The 26,754-nt window shown below is 35.3% G+C and overlaps 2 protein-coding genes across 29 annotated transcripts in view; one reads left to right on the forward strand and one right to left on the reverse strand.

Moving 5' to 3' along the window:
• Positions 1–13,959, reverse strand: part of itga11b (integrin, alpha 11b) — an 85,185-nt gene extending 71,226 nt beyond the window's left edge. For both annotated transcript variants that reach the window (XM_073942507.1, XM_690467.10), the window contains exons 1-2: positions 13,868–13,959; positions 4,607–4,718 (exon numbers count right to left, since the gene is read on the reverse strand). Coding sequence is in view for 1 of the 2 variants with exons in the window: in XM_690467.10 (XP_695559.9) it covers positions 4,607–4,718; positions 13,868–13,922 (167 nt within the window). In the remaining variant the exon portion in view is untranslated. The remainder of the gene's footprint in view (positions 1–4,606; positions 4,719–13,867) is intronic.
• The window catches only part of coro2bb (coronin, actin binding protein, 2Bb), a 78,043-nt gene that overhangs the window by 37,251 nt on the left and 14,038 nt on the right, over positions 1–26,754 (forward strand). For 4 of the 27 annotated variants that reach the window (XR_012400094.1, XR_012400102.1, XR_012400107.1 and 1 more), the window contains exons 1-4: positions 19,946–20,097; positions 24,265–24,465; positions 25,231–25,347; positions 25,982–26,131. Coding sequence is in view for 13 of the 27 variants with exons in the window: in XM_017354268.4 (XP_017209757.3) it covers positions 24,265–24,465; positions 25,231–25,347; positions 25,982–26,131 (468 nt within the window). In the remaining 14 variants the exon portion in view is untranslated. The other 23 variants (XR_012400096.1, XM_073942582.1, XM_073942585.1 and 20 more) reach the window with 16 other exon arrangements.

A 26,754-nucleotide genomic window follows, 5' to 3' on the forward strand; every position in this document is an offset into this window, starting at 1 on the left:
TCATTTATCGTTTGTATTTATATTTAGAGCTGTAATGCACTGCAGAATCTGTCAGATTGATTAGCTGTAGGCTCTAGATCAGTCATCTGAAGTGTTGTCATACAGTGTTATGCTGGAGTTCATCAATAGTCTTACAGTAACTAACACAGACTATATCTGAAGTGTTTGGAAGTGATTTGCGTTTTCCTCCTGTTGAGAAACGTCATAAGAACAATGTTTAGTGGCTCAATGTATTACAGCAGTGTTTTTAAAAGACTAAACACTTTATTGATATAGTGTACAACCAAGCACAAGTGGTCAGAATACAAACGAGTCGCAGGTGATGAAGTATTAAGCGTTCTCCCAAAGTAAAGTGTGTCTGAGGCAGGTCAAAGCTAAATGCCAGCAGGTGTCTGTAGCTCCGCCCACTCTCCGCCTCTTTGCCCTTGTTTGGTATCCCGCCGTGGGTGTGATGACGCGCGAACAAAATGGCGACGGTTGGCCGCGCCTACTTGTGGCTTCTTTTGCGCTCTTTAGAAACCTATGGGTGACGTCACGGATACTACGTCCATATATTTTACAGTCTATGATAAATACACAAATCCAACTAATTTGTGATTTTCACAACATTTACAAATTGTGTTTTGCATTTATGATTTACGATTTGGATTTTGTAAATGTGAGTGGTGCTGTGCATGTATGAGTTTTATTTAGTGGATGCATTATATTTGAGACTGACCTGTCTCCATCATTAAAGCCTTTGTAGACTCCATTGAAGTGACATTCCTCAAAAAAAACCTGAATAACAACATTCCTCCGGGCTCCTAAATCACATTCCTGCAGGAAAAGCGCGCCACACGCTCCGTCTCGATGCGCAGGAGGGGGTTCGGGAATTACAAGCCACAACACACACATATTTTCCAGAGCGGATCGAGACAAGTGCACATACTTTCCGCTTATTTACCTGCGCACATCAAAGATTCCCCGACGCTCACACAAACTCTCCATCCCATTGACAAACCTCCGGATTAAACCACAGGAAGCTGACGTGCCCATCTGAGGTTTTGTTTTGTGTGTCTGGGCTTTTATGAGGCTAAACAATGCGCTGTGTTTTAAAGGCCCCAAACTGTGAGTGTGTAATGTTTCGAGACTTAATTGAATAGCTTGAACTTGAGTTACGGTAAAAGAGCCGGATGGGCTGCAGTAATGCTGTGATGCAAGAAGAGTTAAAGGAATTGTTCAGCAAATGATGAAGGTTACCCTATAATTTACTCACTCCCAAGACATCCTTTGGGTATATGATTATTTTTCTTTTTGAACATTTATCCTGACTATTTCATGCTTTATAATGGTGGTGGATTGGGACTTTTATTTTGAAGCTCCAAAAAGTGCTTAAATCTATTGCATAACTATTTATGTGGGTTGAATTTAAACAAACAAGTTGAATTTAGTTATTTTTAACTTAATTTGTTTATTTATTGTCAGCCCATATTAATCGTTTGCAACTATTTACCTTTAAAAAAATCCTATTAACCATTTTTTTCAGTGAAGGATTCAAGGGTATATCATACCCTTATCATAATTCATTTATGCTGTATCCACATGCAACGTGCAGTGACATACACTCAGTGGCCACTTTATTAGGTACACCTTACTAACTGGGTTGGACCCCCTTTTGCCTTCAGAACTGCCTTAATCCTTCATGGCATAGATTCAACAAGGTACTGGAAATATTCCCTTAGAGATTTTGTCGGCTGCACATCCATGATGCCAATCTCCCGTTCCACCACATCCCAAAGCTGCTCTGTTGGATTGAGCTCTGGTGACTGTGGAGGCCATTTGAGTACAGTGAACTCATTGTCATGTTCTAGACACCAGTCTGAGATGATTGAGCTTTATGACATGCTGCGTTATCCTGCTGGAAGTAGCCATCAGAAGATGGAGACACTGTGCTCATAAAGGGATGGACATGGTCAGCAGCAATACTCAGGTAGGCTGAGATGTTGGCGCAATGTTAAATTGGTACTAATGGACCCAAAGTGTGCCAAGAAAATCTCCCCCACACCATTACACCACCACCAGCCTGAACCGCTGATACAAGGCAGGATGATCCATGCTTTCATGTTGTTGAGGCCAAATACTGACCCGAGCATCTGAATGTGTCAGCAGAAATGGAGACTCATCAGAGCAGCAACGTTTCTCCAATCTTCTATTGTCCAGTTTTGGTGAGTCTGTGTGAATTGTAGCCTCAGTTTCCTGTTCTTAGCTGACAGGAGCGGCACCCGGTGTGCTCTTCTGCTGCTGTAGCCCATCCGCCTCAAGGTTGGACGTGTTGTGTGTTCAGAGATGCTCTTCTGCAGAGCTCGGTTGTAACGAGTGCTTATTTGAGTTACTGTTGCCTTTCTATCAGCTGGAACCAGTCTGGCCATTCTCCTCTGACCTCTAGCATCAACAAGGCATTTGCGCCCACAGAACTGCCGCTCACTGATATTTCCTCTTTGTCGGAGCATTCTCTGTAAACCCTAGATATAGTTGTGCATGAAAATACCAGTAGATCAGTAGTTTCTGAAATACTCAGACCCAGGCAGCAACAACCATGCCACGTTCAAAATCTCTTAAATCCCCTTTCTTCCCCATTCTGATGCTTTCTTTAAGCTGCAGCAGATCGTCTTGACCATGTCTACATGTCTAAATGCATTGAGCTGCTGCCATGTGATTGGCTGATTAGAAATTTGTGTTTAAAAGCAGTTGGACAGGTGTACCTATTAAAGTGGCCGGTGAGTGTAGATCTTATGTCTTCATTGTTTTTCATCATGATTCTGTGCAGAATTGTCAGAAATCTGTCAGCTGAATTGCGTTGCGTCAAGGGGCCGCAGTTTGATTTATTTCAGTGAGATGTGTTTCATCTTCCTGCTGGGAGATTTTTCATGCTCAAATCTGAGACTCAGTGTTTGCCAGCAGACAGAGGAACCCTGATGTGCGCGATCACATTTCACAATGATATTTCATCAGAAAATAAATGGATAAAAGTATTCAGTGAGAAAATCATCTCTGAAGTTCTGCTTTCCTCTATTATATCTTGGCTGACTCTCAAAGACAGCAGTTGAGAGATGGCAAATCTTAAAGATTCTTATGAGTATAATCAAACTCTGATTTGCCAAAATATGAAGTTCACAGATCTGATTATGTATTCACTTGTGATTCTGGACCACCGTCTGAAGTTGCATGGGTGTATTTGTAGGAAATTAGAAATAGTCTAAATTCATTACAAAGATCATATTCATTCATTTTCTTTGGCTCAGTCACTTATTTATCAGGGGTCGCCACAGCGGAATGAACCGCCAACTATTATAGCTTATGCTTTTCCAGCTGCAACCCAATACTGGAAAACACCCATACACTCGCATTCACACACACACACACACACACACACTTAAGGCCCCGTTTACACTAATGCATTTTCATTTTAAAACGCATTTGTTTTGCTACGGTTACGCCATCCGTCCACACTACGCCGGTGTTCTCGAGCGCCGAAAACGGAGTGTTTTGAAAACACTGGAGAGGCTGTTTTCATCCTAAAACGCTGCTGCTCCATCTCAGTGTGGATGAGGAAAACGGCGACATCTGAAAACGGAGGCGGGGCTGCTGAGATTCGCTACCTGATAGGGGATTTTGTGTCATTGCGTATCCTTCTCTTATTCGTCAAGCCCCTATCACATGACTATAACACATGGCTTTAACACTACCGGAAGACAGCAGACCAGCCTTCACTGTAAACAACAACATGGACACAGAAATGGGAGCGTTGTTTGCACTATTGTCTGTTTTAGGCGCCGTTGTGCAGTTATTCATTTGTTACGTTTAGTAACTCGACCTCATCGTCTGTCCACAAAAATACCTCTCTTGCTTTCTTTGCCATCGCGTTTAATGTTCATCTGGCGTTTGTTGACTAACAATAACCAAATGCCGAGCGAGACACATGCTTTCTGTTTATACTAGAACACGCATGCCCAGAGTGCGCGAATGGTCACGTGATATACATTTTTGGTGGTGTAGTGTGGACGGAGATATGTTCAGAGACGCTAGGTGAAACACTAGAGTGGACGCGGATCGTTTTTGATCTAAAACGCCGTTTTAAAACTAAAACGCACTAGTGTAAACGGGGCCTTATACAGTACAGTCAATTTAGTTTATTAATTCCCCTATAGCGCATGTGTTTGGACTGTAGGGAAACCAGAGGAAACCCACACCAACACAGGGAGAACGTGCAAACTCCACACAGAAACGCCAACTGACCCAGCTGAGGCTCTAACCAGTGACCTTCACCTCTTGCTGTGAGGTGACTGAGCCACCGTGTCGCCCCACAGCGTCTATACCTGCAATGATAACTGTGTTTGTTGTCCTGGGTCACATTTTAAATCACTGTAACTCCACTGCATGTCAAGTACTGTCTTTCTACTCTTCAGATCATTTTATAAGAAACATCTCTGACATGGAAACATGACTGAGAGCTCTGTAACAGCATAACTTATCGGCTGTAAAATGTTCCTTTGGGAATGTTTTCCCAGGGCTGTGAAACTCAGATATGAAGCAGAAACCTTTCCAGATCAGCTGTTAAAGATCTTACCATTTCTGCCCATCGGCCTCGTGTTGCTGAACCGTATATCCAAACTGAGCCTCCCTCGAGCCCTTGATGACTTTTGCACGTCTCGTGTCAATATTAAAGCATGTCCGCGGCCCTGAAATCAACATAAACAGCATTTCAATTTCAAATAAAGGTAAGCACCATATGTAGACAGCGTTTTATAAGTCATTCCATCTAATAAATCCTTAATATAAAGGTCTACAATTTTAGCCCTTTTACAAATTAAACCCTTTGGGTCTGCAGAATGCTCAAAATACCCATCAGATCATTTATTATAGCCTTGCAAACCTATTTGAGTTGGCTCAACTCATATCTAGTCATTTAAATTAATTAAGTTTTGACAGTGAGGGAAGGCTAGCTGTTTTTGCGCCTGTGCCTTTAAATGCAAATGAGCTGGTCAAGCCCCACCTACTTCAGAACATTTCTCTTAAGATAAACAGGGTTGGATGTCAGGATAAACACAGAAATTTGGAGAAAACCACCAGGCTAACAGCATCCCTACAGTGCAGCATGGTGGTGTTGGCATCATGCTGTGGGGTTGTGTTTCAGCAGCAGGAACTGGAAGACTAGTCAGGATAGAGGGAAAGATGAATGCAGCAATGTACAGAGACATCCTGAATGAAGGCCTGCACAAGAGTGCTCTCCACCTCAGACTGGGGCGACGCTTCATCTTCCAGCAGGACAATGACCCAAAGCACACCGACAAAATATCAATGGAGCGGCATCACAACAACAATTCTGTGAATGTCCTTGAGTGGCCCAGCCAGAGCCCAGACCTAAATCCTATTGAACATCTCTGGAGAGATCTGAAAATGGCTGTACACCGTCGCTTCCCATCCTTCCTGATAGAGCTTGACAGGTCCTGCAAAGAGGAACGGGCAGAAATTCCCAAAGACAGCTGTGACAAGCTTGTGTCATCATATTCAAGAAGACTCGAGGCTGTAATCGCTGCCAAAGGTGCATCAACAAAGTATTGAGCAAAGGCTGAGAATACTGACGTACATCTGATTTTACAGCTTTGATAAATGTGCAAAAATCTCAGAAACTCTTTGTTCACATTGTCATTATGGGGGATTGTGTGTAGAATGTTGAGGAAATCAATCAATTTAATCCATTTTGTAATAAGGCTGTAGCATAAACAAATGTGGAAAAAGTGAAGCGCTACGAATACTTTCCGGATGCACTGTATATACTGTCGCATGTAGGTGATGTCCATGTGTACATGTTTGATGAAGTGCATTTGAGTATTAAGTGTATGTCTACAAAATACAAATACCATAGTAATGGTTATTGCGGCTGCACGGTGGCGCAGTGGGTAGCACGTTCACCTCACAGCAAGAAGGTCGCTGGTTCAAGCCCCGGCTGGGTCAGTTGGTGTTTCTGTGTGGAGTTTGCATGTTCTCCCTGCGTTAGCGTGGGTTTCCTCCGGGTGCTCCCGTTTCCCCCACAGTCTAAACACATGCGCTACAGGTGAATTGGGTTTGCTAAATTATCTGTAGTGTATGCACTGCAAAAAATGCTTTTCTTACTTAGATTTTTTGTCTTGTTTCTAGTCCAAATATTTAAAAGTTCCTAAATCAAGAAGAATTTTCTAAACAAGCAAAACATATTGCCTTGTTTTGAGAAATATTATGCCAATATTAAGTCAGTTTTTCCTTAAAACAAGCAAAATAATGTGCCAATGGGGTCAGCAAAATAATCTTATGTCAAAAGAAAAAACTAGATTATTTTGCTTACCCCATTGGCAGAATATTTTGCTTGTTTAAAGGAAAAACTCACTTAATATTGGCATATTCTTTCTCAAAACAAGGCAATATGTTTTGCTTGTCTAAAAATGCTTCTTGATATAAGAAATTTTGGATATTTAGACTAGAAACAAGACAAACAATCTAAGCAAGAAAAGCATTTTTTGCAGTGTGAGTGTGTGTGGATGTTCCCCAGTGAAGGGTTTTCACTGCATTAAGCATATGCTGGATAAGTTGGCGGTTCATTCCACTGTGGTGACCCCAGATTATTAAAGGGACTAAGCTGAAAAGAAAATGAATGAATGAATGGTTATTGCTTGCAGAATCTGAAATATACTTATATATATATATATACATATATATATATATATATATATATATATATATATATATATATATATATATATATATATATTTATATATATATATACACACACTGCAAAAAATGCTTTTCTTGCTTAGATTTTTTGTCTTGTTTCTAGTCTAAATATCTAAAATGTCTTATATCAAGAAGCATTTTCTAGGCAAGCAAAACATATTGTCTTGTTTTGAGAAATAATATGCCAATATTAAGTGAGTTTTTCCTTAAAACAAGCAAAATAATGTGCCAATGGGGTAAGCAAAATAATCTTACGCCAAAAGAAAAAACTAGATTAATTTGCTTACCCCATTATATATATATATATATATATATATATATATATATATATATATATATATATAAAATAAATACTAATAATTCTGGCTTCAACTGTATGTTTTTGTTGTTGTTGTTTGTTTGTTTGTTAATGTTTTTTTTAAAGATTAGGATAGTTTTGAGATGAGAATATAAGTAACTTTACCCAACACTCGTTATTAAGCAGTAAGGAACAAAACTGAGGTAGTTCATGACCTCTTTAAAGGGAGTTACGAGTCCTGTGATGATCTAATCCCTCCTGCTTCAGGTTCTGGATGAACATGTGAGTGTATCTGGGTTTAATTTACATGTTTATCAGGAATAATAATGGCCTCCTGAATGGGAAGCCGAGCGTTCGGTATCTGAGAAATGACGTCACGGCCTTTCAAGTTTAATTTCCTGGGGAAGCGTTTCCCCTGATGGAGAAAAGAAAGAAGAAAGGGTCAATCATATTTCCTTCTTATTTTATCAGCAGGAGGAAAAGCCTAAAATAAAAAAAGCTTAATAAAACACAGCGGCTTGTCAAGAAGCCAACGCACCAGAAATGAAAATATATACTCTGTTCACTGTCTTATTGATTGAGCAATGTGCTTTTGGAGAGATGCATCCTTTCTCTTGATGCGATGGGTTCATTTGTGGTGTGTCTGATCCCGCAGATCATAATACTCACCTTTTTTTTTCAAAATAAAGTATAAGTATGAAAGGCACAGTTGCAGGGTCGAGCACTTCCAGGATTTTTAAGAGTAAATGTTTTTTGTTGAAGCTCAACTAAAGACTTCCAGACAATTTTAGAAAGAATTCTGTCATGTGGAGAGGGGTCTGGCTGCAGACCTGGTGCAGTGCAATCTGAGCTGCATCCAATGCTTTTTAATGCGCTCACCTAACCCCACCCCTAACCCTACCTGTCACAGTGACGTCACTCACTCCATTGAGAGCATTGTGTCTGACATTGCATCGCTGAGTGATGCAGTCTCAGCTTGCATCATGAAGGCTGCATCCAGATACTATTGATCATGTGAGCTTCATTTCAGAGAAGAGGAACTGATTTAGGCTGAACAAATGGTTGTTATTGTTTATGCTGTTCTTCTGTTTCAAATTCTATAATTTGCTCATTTATTTTCATTGCAATTTTTTTCAGTTCATTGCTTCAACCGTTACATTCCAAGGTGAACTTTCTTATGACCATTTTGCTGTCATTCATTTATTTTCCTTTGGCTTAGACCTTTATTTATCACAGCGGAATGAACCGCCAACTATTCCAGCACATGTTTTACCCTTTTTCCCTTATGTTTTACCCTCCAGCACATGTTATGCCCTTCCAGCTGCATCCCAGAACTGGAAAACACCTATACACACTCATTCACACACACACACTCATACAGTACAACTAGTTTAGTTCATCAATTCCCCTACAGCGCATGTGTTTGGACTGTCGGTGAAACCGGAGCACCCGGAGCAGAACTAGCAAACTTCACACAGCTGACCCAGCCGGGACTCAAACAGGCGTCCTTCCTGCTGTGAGGCCACAGTGCTAACCACTGAGCCACCATGCCACCAAATAAACTCATGAATGACGCCCTATGCTGATTTCGAACCTTCAACCTCAGTGTTGGTAACACATTGAGCTAGACAATGAGACATTTTACTATGTTAAATAAAAATGATTAAAATAGCAAAAGCATGTCATAAATTAAGAACACAAAAATTAACCCAACATTGGGGTTGTCTAAATTTGACCCAACGCTGGGTCACAACAACCCAGCATTAATAATAAATAATAAATTGTATTCTTTTGTAATTTATTTTACTCTAATTGTCGTCAACTTCAACCTTATTACAGTTGCTTATTACGTTCTGTTTTCGTCTAATTGTTCCACGTTACGTTATTTAATTTAATTAGAAAACAATCATTTTAATAGTTTTAAGTTAAAGGTAACAGCACTGCTCGTAATGAACCCAGAACTTTCCTTTAATAAACTATTTCTGGGAAATATGAGGCGAAGTGTTAACCAACGCTTGTTATTGTGAAATCCGTGGCTAAATTACAGCCAGTTTACGATAGTAACGACTATAACGAATGTTATTTGCTCAGATTGTCTGGATTCCTGAGAGGATCTGGTGACGTTTGAGTCATTTTTCATCTGTGATTCAACTGAATGATTCAACCATGTGTTTAACTCAACTATATTTGGTTTTCGAGACTTGCTAAATCTACTTTAAGATGGTCTTATTTGTATCTCTCTAACAGGAAGGATGTAGATTCATCTCCTAATTCTGGCTCAGATGAGAAATGAATCCACGACCTACAGGTTTGGCCAAAAGTGAACCGAAGCAGACATTACGCTCACATGGCGAGTGACTGCACAGGATTCCAGCGTGGTAAAGTCTTCACAAAGTAGTCCTGGGAAAGTGCTCTTGGGTTTGAATTATTGAACAGGTGGCTCTTCCGAAGCATCCAAGTTTCCAGATTTGGCTCAAGTGTCTCTTTTAAAGATGTGTTTTCACCTGTTTTACGGTGAAAATCACAAGGCTGATCAGGTAAATGGGTCATGAATGAATAAATCTAAATTCCCTTGACCTTCTGACACCCAGCTGAAGACACAATTATTATCCCTCCTGTGAAATTTGTGTTATGTTTTCAAATATTGTCCCGGTGTTGCTTAAGAGAGCACAATATTTCCTAGACTGCAAAAAAAAAAGCTTTTTACTTTGAGGTTTTGTCTTGTTTATAGTTCAAATGTCTAAAAGGCAAGAAGCATTTTCTAGACAAGCAAATAATAATGGCTTGTTTTCAGAAATAGTAAATTTTTTCTTAAAACAAGCATAGACCACCATGCCACACTTTGAGCCAGACTTTATTGTAGGGATGAAAGTGATGGTAAGGGAACAACGGGATGAAGGGGAAGGGAAGTAAGAAGATAAACTGAACAAGTAGGTAGATTGATCGGGCGTCCTACGATGATGCCCAGACACTCAGAGTGGGGGTACCATTTCTGTAATACTTTGGCAGAGTGATTGGACCCCCCTGATTCAACCTAGGAGGGAAGACAGGTTTATAGGATTGTTAACGGGAAGCAAAGGTATAGAGGGAGGGAGGGTTTGAGCAAATGAGAAGAACATTGCTAGAGCTCTGGTGTGCCTTAAAGGGCACATAGTTTACCCCTTTTTAATGATTTAATATTAATATTATGGTTCTTCTGAGTGTGCCAGTTTAAGTTCAGTTCAACACACAGTTCAGATGTTTTTATTATAATGTGTTAAAAAGTGTCATGTCACAGCTAAAACCACCAGGCTGGTCAGCCTGGTTTAAGCTGGACAGTACTAGGCTGGTCAAGCTGGTCTTAGCTGGTCATCTCCCAGCCTGTCCAGCTAAGACCAGGCTGAAAATGGCTAAAAACCAGCCTAGAAGTGGAAAAAAACCCTTTGACACCAGGCTGGCCGGCCATCTAAAACCAGCCAATCATCCTAGGCTGGTTTAAGCTGGATTTTTCAGCAGGGATATTACAAAGATTCATTGTTTACATTATATTAAGCTACAAGTGTTGACACCCACAGTGTAAAAATGCAGGGTTCCACACAATTCACTCATCTTGTCCCAACACAAATCAATAGGTTATGTCAATTGGCCTGACAAATTTAAGTGGATTGAACATAAAACAAAGAAAAAAAACAAATAAACTCAAGAATTGTGTTGTTCCAGCTAATTTTAAATAAGTAGTTTGGTCAAACAGCAAATATATATATATTTATAAATAATATATTAATATTTTTTTCAGTGCAGCATTCCCTCCCTGCTGAAAAATCCAGCTTAAACCAGCCTAGGCTGGTTGGCTGGTTTAAGCTGGTCGACCAGGCTGGTTTTAGAGGGGTTTTGGCCACTTCCAGGCTGGTTTCCAGCCATTTCCAGCTTGGTCTTAGCTGGTCAGGCTGGAAGATGACCAGCTAAAACCAGCTTGACCAGCCTAGCCAAGCTGGGAGTCCAGCCAAAACCAGCTATATCCAGCTTAAACCAGGCTGGTCAATTTAGCTGGTCATTTTCCAGCCTGACCAGCTAAGACCAGGCTGGAAATGGCCAAAACCCCTCTAAAACCAGGCTGGTCAACCAGCTAAAACCAGCCTACCAGCCTTGGCTGATTTAAGCTGGATTGTTCAGCAGGGAAAGAAACAGCAGCATCTCTCTTCATCATGCCAGGTTATCTGACATTCAGTACCACCAAAGAGCATAATTACACACAATTTGTAAACCTGTAGGCCTATCTAAGGGAAAAAGGTCGAACTGTGTATTTGATTAGGCTCAAAGTAGGTTAAAATCTGTCAAATGAATGTTATTTTCTCCTCAGTACTCATGAAATCATACAATTCCCGCCTCTATTAAAAAAGCGCCAGTCAACAGCCAATCAGCGCGCTCTGATGAAAACACCTCAGCGAGTGACAGCAAGAGCGCTCCTTCTTCTCACATCTGTTTCATTTGAAAACATTATGCCACTTGGGTGAAAACCAACCATTTGGCCCTTTTTATGAAGCATTCCTTTCAAACATCTTACCTCAGACGGATATTTTCCATCTGAAACGTCGATTATTTTAAAAAGAGCTCTTGTTACTGAGATACACGAGTAAACAGTGTAATAAGTCTGCGCCCTCTGCTGGACAACTCATGCAAACGCAAGATATGCAGATCCACACTTAAATAATACTGCATCTCACAATTCCTCACTTTTAATTAGTTCCCAGACGTTTTAGAGGAGCTCTTTCTTTATTTAAACGCATATGATGTATGTTTAGATGTACGTTTAGTGCTAAATGCTATATGCTAATGTAAACAAACGCCCAACATCCTGTTATAACTCCAAAGTGATCTAAATGATTAAATATATTCAGCTAATGTTTGAATGCTGCATATATTTTTAACAAATCAGACAGCTTAACTTTCAAAGTCAGCCTAGATTGGATTTGTTTATATTCATGCTAATCACTCATAAGCACATTAAAAGTCTGTTAGCATCTCTGGGGATTCAGTCGGACAAAGTTCATCTTCTGTAGATGTGTTTAATACAATCGAGATCATGTATAGCAAGTGCCCTTGTGTGTAGGTTCATAATGGAGTGTGTAAGCAGATCCAGATGGTGCGTCTGATCACTGCTAATAAAAGACCATCTGCAAAGTTCCTCTTTAATCAACCTGAATTAGCCCACACTAGGCTATATAGTTCTGTATAGTTGTGCTATAACTACTGAAAATAACCATAAACCATTATAAAAATAAATGAATAAATAAAATGATTAAAGAGTGGTAAGAGATTTAATTAATATAACCTATTAGAACGATAGAAAATAACCTTAAAACCATGGCATTTAATCTAATTAAAATTATTTTATTAAATAATAATTTAATATAATTTATATTAAATTATTATAATTTTTTTAAATAAATCTAATCTAATTATTATGGTGTGCTGTGTTAACACTGAATCTATAAACTATAGCCTACTAGTGTCTATTTTCAAGCTACTAAGTATGCTAATGTGACTGTCTATTTAATAGTTTAATGAATGAGTGTTAGTTATCCAATTAATAATGAACTAGTTTGCATTACTTAGCACTAGTACGTAATTAAACATATACCGATACCTTAAAAAAACACTCTTGCTTACTCGTTAAACTCATTGATATTAATTGAATAACTCCATTAAACGTTTAAATAGACACTCATACTTACGTAGTATATCTTTGGTATTAGGTAATTAGTTTTAATGTTGAAAGAGATTGCCATATAATTATTATTACATGTTATATAACACTTTTTAATTAGATAATCTTTCAGTTTCGTCTTCTGTACAGCATTATGATTACAATAAAGGCATTACTATCCACATACAAAATCTTCAGCAATATCTTACATGAGTTTCATAAGAAATCCCAACTTTGTATTAAACTTTGGGTATTTTTGAATGATTTATATTGAGATTTATTAGATGTATTCACTAGCAACGATTAGAAAGACTAGAAAATTTTTTTGTCATTAAATTATATCGATAGTTCAGTTACGAAGTTTTTCTTACTTAGTTTTCATCATTATAATGTCTAAGCATTTTTAAATCAAAATAAATGTTCTTGAGATCCCAAATGCATGCAATTAGAAGTATTTCTTTATAAAAATATTATCAAAATACATAAAATGACTGCCAACGGAGTCTACAAAATCAATATTGTGAATTAAACCTATATTTGTGGCCCCACCACATAAGATTTATTAAGAAACACATATTAAGAAGCATTTTAAGAAAATATGACTTATGATATAAGTATTTTTACTTCTAATATAAATGCATAATTAAAAAATGCTTCAATTTTTATACTAGAAACCAAGATTAAAGCTAATACACGAGAAACCATATATATTTTTAATAATATTCCTACAGGATGACAACTTGTGACTCATTTAAATCTGCTTTTAGTTTTCCAAAATGAACCCAAAAAGCAAAAATCATTGACTTTATATTATATTATTATTATATTGTATTATTTTTTATTATATTTGTTATATTAATATTATTATATTATATTATACTATATTATATTATATTTTATTGTTATATTATATTACATTTATTATATTTGTTATATTATTATTATATTATATTATACTATATTTTATTTATTTATTATTTTATTATATTATATTATATTATATTATATTATATTATATTATATTATATTTTTATTTATTTATTATATATATTTATTTATTTATTATTTATTTATAAGTTTTAGTGCAAATAATCTCACTGTTTTTTGCTGAGAGTAAATGCAGTAGCAGACTCACCTGGCATGAGTGCGCTGACCCACAGCAGCAGCAAGTGTGTGTACTCCATCAGCATGTGTGTGTGTGTGTGTGTTTGAGTTTCTCTGCTCTCTGATGGAGTCCTGAAGCGCAGCAGAGCTTGATGTGGAAGGAGGAGCTACAATGACATGAAAACTGAGAGAGAGAGAGAGAAAGAGAGAGAGAGAGAGAGTCTGGAGCACCTGAGAGCTGTGCTTATTACTGACCTCATGCTTTTACTGCTCGCTCGCCCACTCTATTTCTCTCTCTCCCCTCCTCTTTCTCCATCCAGATGTCTAGCAGTGGAAAATCAAGATATATTGGATAGGAAACACCACAGATGTGCAAATTTATTTTCAGAGGATGGAGATGTTACACTCCAAAAGCTGAAATTGAGCTTAGAAATGGCTGGTTAATTTTACTGTATATTGAATGAGCATAGAATTCAATTCATTCATTTTCCTTTGGCTTACTCCATTATTTATTCGGGGTCGCCACAGCGAAATGAGCCGCCAACTATTCCGGCATACATTACACTCTCGGAAATAAAGGTACAGTAGCTGTCACTGGGGCAGTACCTTTTCAAAAGGTACATATTTGTACCTAAAAAGTCCTTAGTGGTACCTCAAAGGTGCATATTAGTACCCAAATGCACCTAAAATGTACCTTTGAGGTACCAATATGCACTCTTCAGGGACAAATATGTACCTTTTGAAAAGGTACTGCCCCAGTGACAGCTCTTGTACTTTTATTTCTGAGAGTGTACCTGACATATTTTAAATCTTGTTGTGGATCTCAGCTGTAAGATTAACAGATAATAACTTATATATAACTTATATAACTAACAGATATTTATGATGAATCATCTGCTGAGCTGCATCCCAATCATCACCAATACTGCAGAAGACCTACTGGAACCCACATGCACCAAGATTCTCACAGAAACCAGTCAAGTTTGGTGAAGGAGAAATCATGGTTTGGGGTCATTCAGTATGGGGGTGTGCGAGAGATCTGCAACATCAACAGCCTGAGGTATCAAGACATTTGTGCTGCCCATTACATTGCACGTCCTGATTCTGCAGTGTTCCAGGGTCAACAAAGGTGGAGCTTGTGATAGTTTCAACCAATCCATACAATGTTTCAACCAATCAGATGTCCGTGTGTGCGGTAGCTGGTCACGTGACGACGCGATAGCGCAAATTTAGGCGGCAGTTTTTTAATCCCATCCTGACGGCATCATCGCGATCTGGGAAGGTAAGTTAATTTCCTCAATATTTGCATCTAAGACTACTTATTACTCAATAAAGGATACTGGTTGTAATTTCGTGATGGATCTGTTCGGTAAAATCCTCAAATAAGGCATAAATCGTTTGAAACCCTCGTTTTTGAGGCCGTTATAAGAGCCGTCAGACCGAGGGAGAGAGCCGTTTTTTTCCTGTGATCTAACGTTATTATTATTAATAATGATATGATTATAATAGGCTAAAGATAATATTGAAATGTTTTGTATAATAAAAATGATTTTAAAAATAGTTGTAAGCCCAGACCATCTTTCTTTTTATAGCTCATGTAATATTAGACAGACAACGCTTGATCACAGTATAATAATAATTATTATTAAAATAACAACAACAACAACAATAATAATAATGCATAAATAATGATAAAAATAATAGGCTAATAATAATAATAAAATGTTTTGTTAGCACAGGGCCATGATTCATTATATACTATAATAATAATAATAATAATAATAATAATATAAATAACGATGATAATATCGGGCTAACATTTTTAATAACAATAATAATGTATTAATAGTAATGAAAATAATAGACTAATAATAATAATAATTAGATATCTTGTTAGCCCAGGGCCATCATTCATTATATACTATAATAATAATAATAATAATAATATAAATAACGATGATAATATCGGGCTAACATTTTTAATAACAATAATAATGTATTAATAGTAATGAAAATAATAGACTAATAATAATAATAATTAGATATCTTGTTAGCCCAGGGCCATCATTCATTATATACTATAATAATAATAATAATAATAATAATAATAATATATAAATAACGATGATAATATCGGGCTAACATTTATAATAACAATAATAATGTATTAATAGTAATGAAAATAATAGACTAATAATAATTAGATATCTTGTTAACCCAGGGCCATCATTCATTATATACTATAATAATAATAATAATAATAATAATAATATAAATAACGATGATAATATCGGGCTAACATTTAAAATAACAATAATATTGTATTAATAGTAATGAAAATAATAGACTAATAATAATAATAATTAGATATCTTGTTAGCCCAGGGCCATCATTCATTATATACTATAATAATAATAATAATAATAATAATAATAATAATAATAATATAAATAACGATGATAATATCGGGCTAACATTTTTAATAACAATAATAATGTATTAATAGTAATGAAAATAATAGACTAATAATAATAATAATTAGATATCTTGTTAGCCCAGGGCCATCATTCATTATATACTATAATAATAATAATAATAATAATAATAATAATATAAATAACGATGATAATATCGGGCTAACATTTTTAATAACAATAATAATGTATTAATAGTAATGAAAATAATAGACTAATAATAATAATAATTAGATATCTTGTTAGCCCAGGGCCATCATTCATTATATACTATAATAATAATAATAATAATAATAATAATAATAATAATATAAATAACGATGATAATATCGGGCTAACATTTTTAATAACAATAATAATGTATTAATAGTAATGAAAATAATAGACTAATAATAATAATTAGATATCTTGTTAGCCCAGGGCCATCATTCATTATATACTATAATAATAATAATAATAATAATAATAATAATATAAATAACGATGATAATATCGGGCTAACATTTTTAATAACAATAATAATGTATTAATAGTAATGAAAATAATAGACTAATAATAATAATAATTAGATATCTTGTTAGCCCAGGGCCATCATTCATTATATACACTACAATAATCTCATTACAATCCACAGAAGAGGGCAAATTCTCCAGCAGGATAGCGCTCCTTCTCATACTTCAGCTCCCACATTAAAGCTTCTGAAAGCAAAGAAGGTCAAGGTGAATGTTATATATATATATATATATATATATATATATATATATATATATATATATATATATATATATTTTTTTTTTTTTTTTTTTTTTTTTTTTTTTTTTGGGATGTCTGTGTGTTTATTTGTTTTCAGTGTGTATTTGTGGTGGAGTAGCAGGTCTGGAGTGTGTATCATGAGCCGCCGGCTGCTATAAACACTCCAGCAGAGACGCTCGGGGTGTGTTTGAGCTCATAATGTTCACAGCCAAACCTCCAGATGATTCAGACGAGCTGGAATAACATCAAACAGCAGTGAAGTCAGACTGTGTGTGTGTGTGTGTGTGTGTGTGTGTGTGTGTGTGTGTGTACTGTATGTATATTTGTGTCTGTAGTGTGATTGAGGGAGCTAGTGTGTGTGTGTGTGTGTACATGTTTTTGTGGTTTATGAGTACACATGTGTATATAAACATGGGTATAATGCTGGCGTTTCTTTTATAAGATGCTATGCTATTATAAACATAATTAATTTTCCAATGCCTCCAGCCGAACTCTTCAGCAGTCTGTTGTTAAATAGTTGTGAGTGGATTTATTTTCTCCAGATTTTCAGTCAGAAGTTGTTTCTCAGAGGCAGAAATCTCTCTGTCAGGGTGACACGGTAAATCACTCATTTGATTCTGTCCTCTGGGAAATACTTTCTGAAGCCAAGAATATCATCTGAGCGTTGAACACATGAGTTCTGAATCTACTGCGCTGAATTAATTTACTCTTATTAAAGATTACATTTTGATCATTGCATTAACTTTCATCTCATTTATGTTAGTATACAATCCTGTATTATAATTACTAACTAGTGCAACTGTGTCTGCTGCAGTTTAATTTCAGTGTATTAATTGCACACTAATGTTTTTTTTTCTGAGACATGTACAGTAATTAGACTCTATGAAAAAAGCCATAATTTCTTTTTTTCTAATATTTTTAATTTATAAAATACATTTAATGACAATTTTGTACTGCAGTGGCTGATGGGAAGGTGTTGTGTGTCCTCTCTGCCACACGAGGGCGCCAGACATTGACATTCACACATTCATCAGATGATTTTATCCAAATTGTTGCAAATTTCCTTTTTTTATCCCATATTTAAAATGTTTGTAGTCAACGTCCTTATTTAGCCCCATATTTTATATCTAACCCCATTTGTAATATTTAACCCAATATTGAAAATGTTTGGGGTCATATTTCATATTTAATCCAATATTTAAAATGTCTGGAGTCAAATTTCATATTTACCCTATAATTATAATGATTGGAGTCATTTTTTTTATTTAACCCTATATTTAAAATATTTAGAGTCATATTTAGTATTTAACCCCATTTGTAGTATGTAACCCCATTTTTAAAATGTGTGGAGTTAAATTCCGCATTTAACTGCGTGTTTAAAATGTGTAAAGTCAAATTTCATATTTAGCCCCATATTTAATATTTAACCACATTTGTAATATTTAACCCTACATTTAAAATGTTTGGAGTCAAATTTCTTATTTGACCCTGTATTTAAAATGTGTAGAGTCATATTTAATATTTAACCCCATATTTAAAATTTTTGGAGTTAAATTCCTTATTTAACCCCATATTTAAAATGTGTGCAGTCAAATTGCATATTTAGCCCCATATTTAATATTTAACCCCATTTTTAATATTTAACCCTACATTTAAAATGTTTGATGTCAGTTTTCATATTTGACCCTATATTAAATGTCTGGAGTCAAATTTCATATTTACCCTATATTTATAATGATTGGAGTAATGTTTTTTATTTAACCCTATATTTAAAATATTTTGTCATATTTAATATTTAACCCCATTTGTAATGTTTATCCCCATATTTAAAATGTTTGGAGTTAAATTCCTTATTTAACCTAATATTTAAAATGTGTGGAGTCAAATTTCATATTTAGCCCCATATTTAATATTTAACCCCATTTTTAATATTTAACCCAATATTTAAAATGTTTGGAATCAAATTTCATATTTCATTTAAAATGCTTGGAGTCTATTATATTATTTAACCCTATATTTAAAATGTTTGGAGTCATGTTTCATAATTAACCCCCTTTTGTACTATTTAACCCCATATTTAAAATGTTTGGAGTCATATTTCATATTTAATGTAACCCCATATTGTAAATATTTTAAGTCATATTAGATGTTAAACCCCATATATAAAAACGATTTAACCCCATATATAAAACGTTTGGCAAAGTTTGACAAATTCATATTTAACATTATATTTAAATATTTTGAGTGATATTAGATATTAAACCTCATATATAAAACAATTCAGCCCCATATAAAAAATGTTTGGCAACGTTTGACAAGTTCATATTTAACATTATATTTAAATATTTTGAGTGATATTAGATATTAAACCTCATATATAAAACAATTCAGCCCCATATAAAAAATGTTTGGCAACGTTTGACAAGTTCATATTTAACATTATATTTAAAATGTTTGGAGACATATTTTACCCCATATTTAAAAGTCACATTTCATTTTTATTTTAACCCCATATTTAAAAAAAAAAAGGTCAAATTTCATGTTTACCCCATTTTTTTATTTAACCCCGTATTTAAAATATTTGGAATCATATTTCATATTCAACCCCATTTTTAGAATATTTAAAGTCATATTTTTAACCCCAAATTTGATATTTAACCCCATATTAACTTGCTAATTGTCACTCAATCACAATCAATTTGTCTCATTCACTGAATGTGTTTAGTGTTTCATAACTTGAGCAGCAGATTAATTTAGCTCATGTTAAAAATGATCAGAGCTTATGTTAACATGACAGTTCGGCAGTGTGTGTGTGTTATATAATGACTAAACAGAGAGAGAGAGAGAAGCAGTTGAGCGAGAGTTGTGGGTATTTGTGTTTCAGTCACACACTGAACAGCAGAAGCACATGCGTGTCTGTGTGTGTCAGTGACTCTCTGTCTGTCTCCTGTAGTTTACATTCATCTGTTCTGAAGCACAAGATCAAGCTGGAATATTTCGAGGAGAGCAGACGATCTTCACGACCAAACTTACGGTAAGACGACTACAGTAACACCAGAAGATGCTGGATAAACATTTATGCTCAGAAAAGCTAGTCAAGCTGATGACTGATTCCAATATTCATTATTTAGTTAACAATATATTAAGACATGTATTCTGTTATACTGTATTAACGATTAAATCTGAAGTTTAAACTATTTGCTAATATGGTAAATATTAATACAACAATAGTTGTATTATAACGGTTTTTCTGATTATGATGAAATGCAAAAATGTCAGTAATTATGCTTAATTATATATAATTAAATACAGTATTTATTTATTTATTTATTTTATTAACTTTATTTATTATCTTATTAAATTTATTTATTTTATTAAATCTACGTATATATTTTCTATGAAATGCATTCTTGTGTTGTTTTATACAAAAAAATAACCTTAATATACTAGCACATTTTGTTTTTATGTTGTAATCATAAAGATGAATTTTCATATTTTTATGCTTTAAATAAGTCCAATTTAACTGTGTGGTGACAAAAATGAACTGAATGCAAGTCTTGATATTTTTAAACATATATATTTGTCTATTTATGTAAAATGTTTAAATAAGTTCCTATTAATCTTTTCACATCATATACAATATCATTAGGAATGCCTCATTATTTTTTGTTTATTTATTTGTATTTATTTATTTATTCTTTTTATTTTTTATTTATTCATTTTATTATTTATTTATTCATTCTTTCATTTATTAATTTTATTATTTATTTATTCATTTATTTATTTATTTATTCTTTTTATTGTTTATTTCTTAATTTCTTAATTAATTTATTCATTTTATTTTTTATTTATTTATTTAATTGTATAATTTATTAATTTATTAATTATAGTATTTACTTATTCATTTTATGAATAATTAATTATTTTAAATATTTTTAATTTTATTATTTATTTATTTATTCATTTTAATTTATTTGTTCACTTTACTATTTATTTATTTGTTTGTATATTTATTCATTCATTATTTTTAACATTATTTATTTGTTTTATGATTTATTTATTTTCTTTATTCATTCATTTTATCATTAATATTAGTTTTAATTAATTAATTAATTAATTAATTTATTTATTTATTTATTCATACATTATTTATTTATTGTAGTAAAAGTTTTACTGACAAAAGTTAATTTTGTGTTAATATTAAAATCAATTTACCAATGGTAAGAAATACATTTTGAAATTAAACTCTAATATATATGTTTAAAGTGTTAAATTAAACATGTGATCAGTTAAATTAATTTTATTTAGAAGACTTCCAAATAAAACAAAAAATGCAGATTAAAAGACAAAATATTCCATAATGTCTTGTATTTATCTTTAAAATCTGTAAAACCCAGTGGGAGAACATTTCTCCGTTCACAGTTGCAATTAAACTCATATTTAAGTGAATTTAATTGCAGCGCTGGCGCAGATCTTTGAGGATATTAATATAATTGGCTTTCCTTCTGGAGCCGAGGTGCGGATGGATTCCCATTGTGTTCGAATCCCCGAAGATTCAGACTGATTCTGAGAGCAAAAGAAGGAAACACGCGACGCCAAAGCAGGAATTGAGCTCAAACAATAGCAAACAATGAAATGCAAGTCGCTGAAACACAATCCACAGGATGAGAGGATCACGCTAGAACATTTCACTAGTCACAGACACTCATTTTGATCTCTTTTTTATCGTTATTTACCAAGACTGTAAATAGTAATTGTGGATTATGTCTTATTTTAAACCCACTCATACTTTCCTGTAAGTGTACATCACACACTCACCAATCACTTTATTAGGTACACCTTCTTGCACCGGGTTGGACCTCCTTTTGCCTTCAGAACTGACATAGTGGCAGAGATTCAACAAGGTGCTGAAAATATTCCTCAGAGATTTTGACCTGATAGTATCACGCTGTTGCTGCAGATTTGTCGGCTGCACATCCATGATGCCAATCTCCCGTTCCACCACATCCCAAAGCTGCTCTATTGGATTGAGATCTGGTGACTGTGGAGGCCATTTGAGTACAGTGAACTCATCGTCATGTTCAAGACACCAGTCTGAGATGATTGAGCTTTATGACATGCTGCGTTATCCTGCTGAACGTAGCCATCAGAAGATCACTGTGGTCATAAAGGGATGGACATGGTCAGCAGCAATACTCAGGTAGGCTGTGGCGTTGGTGCTCAATTGGTACTAATGGACCCAAAGTGTGCCGAGAAAATCTCCCCCACACCATTACACCAGCCTGAACCGCTGATACAAGGCAGGATGATCCATGCTTTCATGTTGTTGAGGCCAAATTCTGCCCCGAGCATCTGAATGTGTGAGCAGAAATGGAGACTCATCAGAGCAGCAACGTTTCTCCAATCTTCTATTGTCCAGTTTTGGTGAGTCTGTGTGAATTGTAGCCTCAGTTTCCTGTTCTTAGCTGACAGGAGCGGCACCCGGTGTGCTCTTCTGCTGCTGTAGCCCATCCGCCTCAAGGTTGGACGTGTTGTGTGTTCAGAGATGCTCTTCTGCAGAGCTCGGTTGTAACGAGTGCTTATTTGAGTTACTGTTGCCTTTCTATGAGCTGGAACCAGTCTGGCCATTCTCCTCTGACCTCTGGCATCAGCAAGGCATTTGCATCTACAGAACTGCCGCTCACTGGATATTTCCTCTTTGTCGGAGCATTCTCTGTAAACCCTAGTGATGGTTGTGCGTGAAAATCCCAGTAGATCAGCAGTTTCTGAAATACTCAGACCAGCCCGTCTGGCAGCAACAACCATGCCTCATTTAAAGTCACTTAAATCCCCTTTCTTCTCTATTCTGATGCTCGCTATGAACTGCAGCAGATCGTCTTGACCATGTCTACATGCCTAAATGCATTGAGCTGCTGCCATGTGATTGGCTGATTAGAGATTTGTGTTAACGAGCAGTTGGACAGGTGTACCTAATAAAGTGGCCGGTGAGTGTATATACAGTGCTCAGCATAATTAAGTACACCCTTTCTTGAAAATTATTATTGTTATACATTTCTTTGTGAATATAGGGTATATTTTTGTTGCATTTAAACTAAACAGTTTTATTAAACAGTTCTATTAGTTAAAATAAGAGTTTGGTCTCTGAACATCTTTAGGAATTAAAAGATAATACATCTAAATGTATATAAATAAATTTACAAACTGCACAATTTTAACTAAAGTTTATTTTCATCTTTCCTGTTGATTTAATTATTTTTTATATATATTTGTATATTATATTTATTTATTCCTGTTATTGTATTTAATATTTTCCCCTAACATTAAGTTGAATATATAAATATTTGGACTGATGTTATTAATTAATTAATTTTTTTTTTTTTTTTGTTAGATTAATTCCAATTTTGGCTTTAGCACTGACTAATTTAATGCATATGCACAAATATATTGTTTATGTATTTATGTTTATATTTGTGTGTATGTGTGTGTGTGTGTGTGTGTGTGTGTGTGTGTGTGTGTGTGTGTGTGTGTGTGTATTAATATAAATGTATTAATATAAATGAACGAGAGATCTGTGAGGGGTGAGATCATTTATTCTGAGCACTGTACGATGCAGAATAATTGAGAAATATCAGATTATCTCAACATAAATCCACTCATACCTTCCTCATATACAGTAAAAAGAAATAAGAAAGGATAAAAATAAGACAAAGTAACAAATAAAGGAGTAAATAAGCATGAAAAAATGAATTAAAAGTCTAAATAGATGTATAAAGGCTCTCTGAAGAGTCATTGTTTCCTCCGTTTTGCTCTTTTAGACACTGAAGTTGATTATTTTTGGTGTGTGAGAGACATTCGTTCGTTCGTTCTGAGAAGATTATTCCAGCAGATCATTCTTCTGCAAATCCTCCGTCTCATTAACTAGGGTTACACAATCTTTGCCGTCAGCGTGAGCGGAGAGAGGGAAAATAGGTCATGTGTGGTTTTTGGTGGCGTTAGAGACCTGATGAGTGCAAATATAATCAGTCTTTCCTATTAATCTGTCAAAGGTGTCATTATTAATAGACTTTATGCATCCTAAAGAGATTTATTTCACTATCCAGCTGCTGCATAAACATGATGTGCAAACCTGTTTAACCGAATGTTTTGCTGCACAGTCTTCATACATGTGGTTGTGATTTCTGCCTGTGTTTGTGGTCTGCAGATGTCGTGGAGCTCGGCGTACAGAAGCTCGAAGTTCCGGCATGTTTACGGAAAAGCGGGAAGCAGAGAGCAGTGCTACGAGGGAATTCCCATCACGCACAGCGTCCACGATAACCAGTTCTGTGCGGTTAACCCGAAATTCCTGGCCGTGGTCACCGAGAGCGCAGGGGGAGGAGCTTTTATCGTTATCCCGCTTCACAAGGTATCATTAACTAGTGGTAAAGACTCATTAACTAGTGGTAGCGGGGAAGACCCAGGACACGCTGGAGGGACTATGTCTCTCGGCTGGCCTGGGAACGCCTCGGGATCCCCCTGGAGGAGCTGGAGGAAATGTCTGGGGAGAGGGAAGTCTGGGGTTCTCTCCTAAGACTGCTGCCCCCACGACCCGGCCCCGGAAAAGCTGCAGAAGATGAATGAATGAATGACTTTTGTTGACATTTTAGTAGTTTGAAATAATTAAATACATAAGAAATAATTTAAAGAGAAATAAGGGTGTAAAATAACAGAAAATGTGCTGGCAGTTCAACACAAGGTTATTGTTGCATAATATACTTATGTAATATGTAAATGCATGTTTAACTGTTGTGCTAATAAACCAAGATTGAATTGAATTAACTCTGTCAGCCTTTTTTAGAAATTTAGAAAATTAGTTAGTTCAGTCCTCAAGTTGAAACTAACTCTGATAATCAAGAGTCGTGTTTATTGTCTTAAAAAGGCTGCTGTGAAATTAAATTCATCCTTCAGCAAATTCAGTGTGTTTTGTGAAATGTGGAAAAAACCATAGACTAAATAATTAAAACCATACTAAAAATATGGTTTGTAGCGCCTCCTTCTGGCACAAATAAAAATTGCAGACAACACTCTGAACATACACACATGATGTTTGTATATTGTATGATGTAGAAGTGTGTGTGTGTGTGTGTGTGTGTGTGTGTGTGTGTGTGTATTTGTGTGTGTGTTCTTTCAGCCGGGCCGAGTGGACCCTCATTACCCCAGAGTGTGTGGTCATCAGGGCAGTGTGATGGACATCAAGTGGAGCCCCTTCATGGACAACATCATCGCCTCCAGCTCTGAGGACTGCACGGTGAGACTTTAATTAATAAATATAAACGCATGATTAAATAGTAATCAGAATATTTATAATATAACTTGAGCTAAAGTTAAATGATATGAAATAATATAATGTGAATACAATAATAAAATAATAATATTTTATAATATAATAACCTGACATGCTATAATTAAATTCAATAATTAAAGATAAAACTGAAATTATTTATTAATTAATAATATCAACTATATATTTCTCTCTCTGTAAAAGTTTTTTATTTTTTTCTGTACTTTACACTACAGTTTAGCCCAATGTTGCACATTTAAGTGTAAATAGTGGTTAGAATTGCAAGATTTATACTATTGTGTTTTATTTTATATTTTTATTTACATTTTTTTATGTTTTTTTTTTTGTTTTAATGAATGCAATTTTTATATTTGCACTTGATGTCAGTGAATTATCTTTTTTATAACACTGTTAGCAAACGCAATACTTTTAACTTATTATTTATTTTATGTGCAATATATTAATATAAAAGTACACACACAAACAAGAGGCAAAATAAAATAGGAAATAAACAAAATATATATATATAATTTAAATGAACTAAATTGAAAAACTCTATGAAATTTGAGTAAAATAAATAAACCTAACGTCTGACCGGCAGGTGAGGATCTGGCAGATTCCTGACAACGGTTTGAGGCGGAACTTAACTGAAGCTCTGATGATTCTGATTGGCCACAGCAGGAGGGTGGGGCTTATTGAGTGGCATCCCACCTGCAGTGGCATCCTGTTTAGTGCCGGATACGACTGTAAGGTAACCACGACAACCAGAACTAACCCTAAAGGGGGTCACACACCAGAAGCGGCGCGAAACAGCACCATGCATTTCAGAACTCTAAACGTAGGTTTCTATCAGGGCACACACACCGGCCGCGGCGCCAAAGAGCATAGAATCACAAGAGGCGACACTCGAGTGCAATTTGGGAAACAGCCACTAGATGGCGCGGCGGGCAATTTGGAATGAAAACTCCAGTAGAACAACAGCATATAAGTGTGTAAAATAAACGGTTAAAAGTGCTGATGTGATAGTAAGTGCTGTATTGTCGTCTTTCAGGTTGTATCTCAGCTTTAATGCGCTTTTTAAATAAATAAATAAAAAACAAAGCAGCTGCTAGCCATCGCCACAGCAATAAGATCCAAAGGACAGCCGACCGCTTTCACTCCAAAATGGCAGAATCCGGGGCTGTTGCTGGGCGCTGCTGTTGCAATGGAACGTTCTATTGAGTGTCGCCTCTTGCTCATTCTAAGCTCTTTGGCAGCGCCCAGCCACGACTCAGGACACTGTTCATATTTCTGCCCCGCCACTGAACACCATCTGAATAATTTAATCTCAAATAACATGCGTATGTGCGCATCTGGTGTCCGATACTTTCAACT

Source organism: Danio rerio, chromosome 25, assembly GCF_049306965.1.
Source record: "Danio rerio strain Tuebingen ecotype United States chromosome 25, GRCz12tu, whole genome shotgun sequence".
In the NCBI taxonomy this organism is placed as follows: domain Eukaryota; kingdom Metazoa; phylum Chordata; class Actinopteri; order Cypriniformes; family Danionidae; genus Danio; species Danio rerio.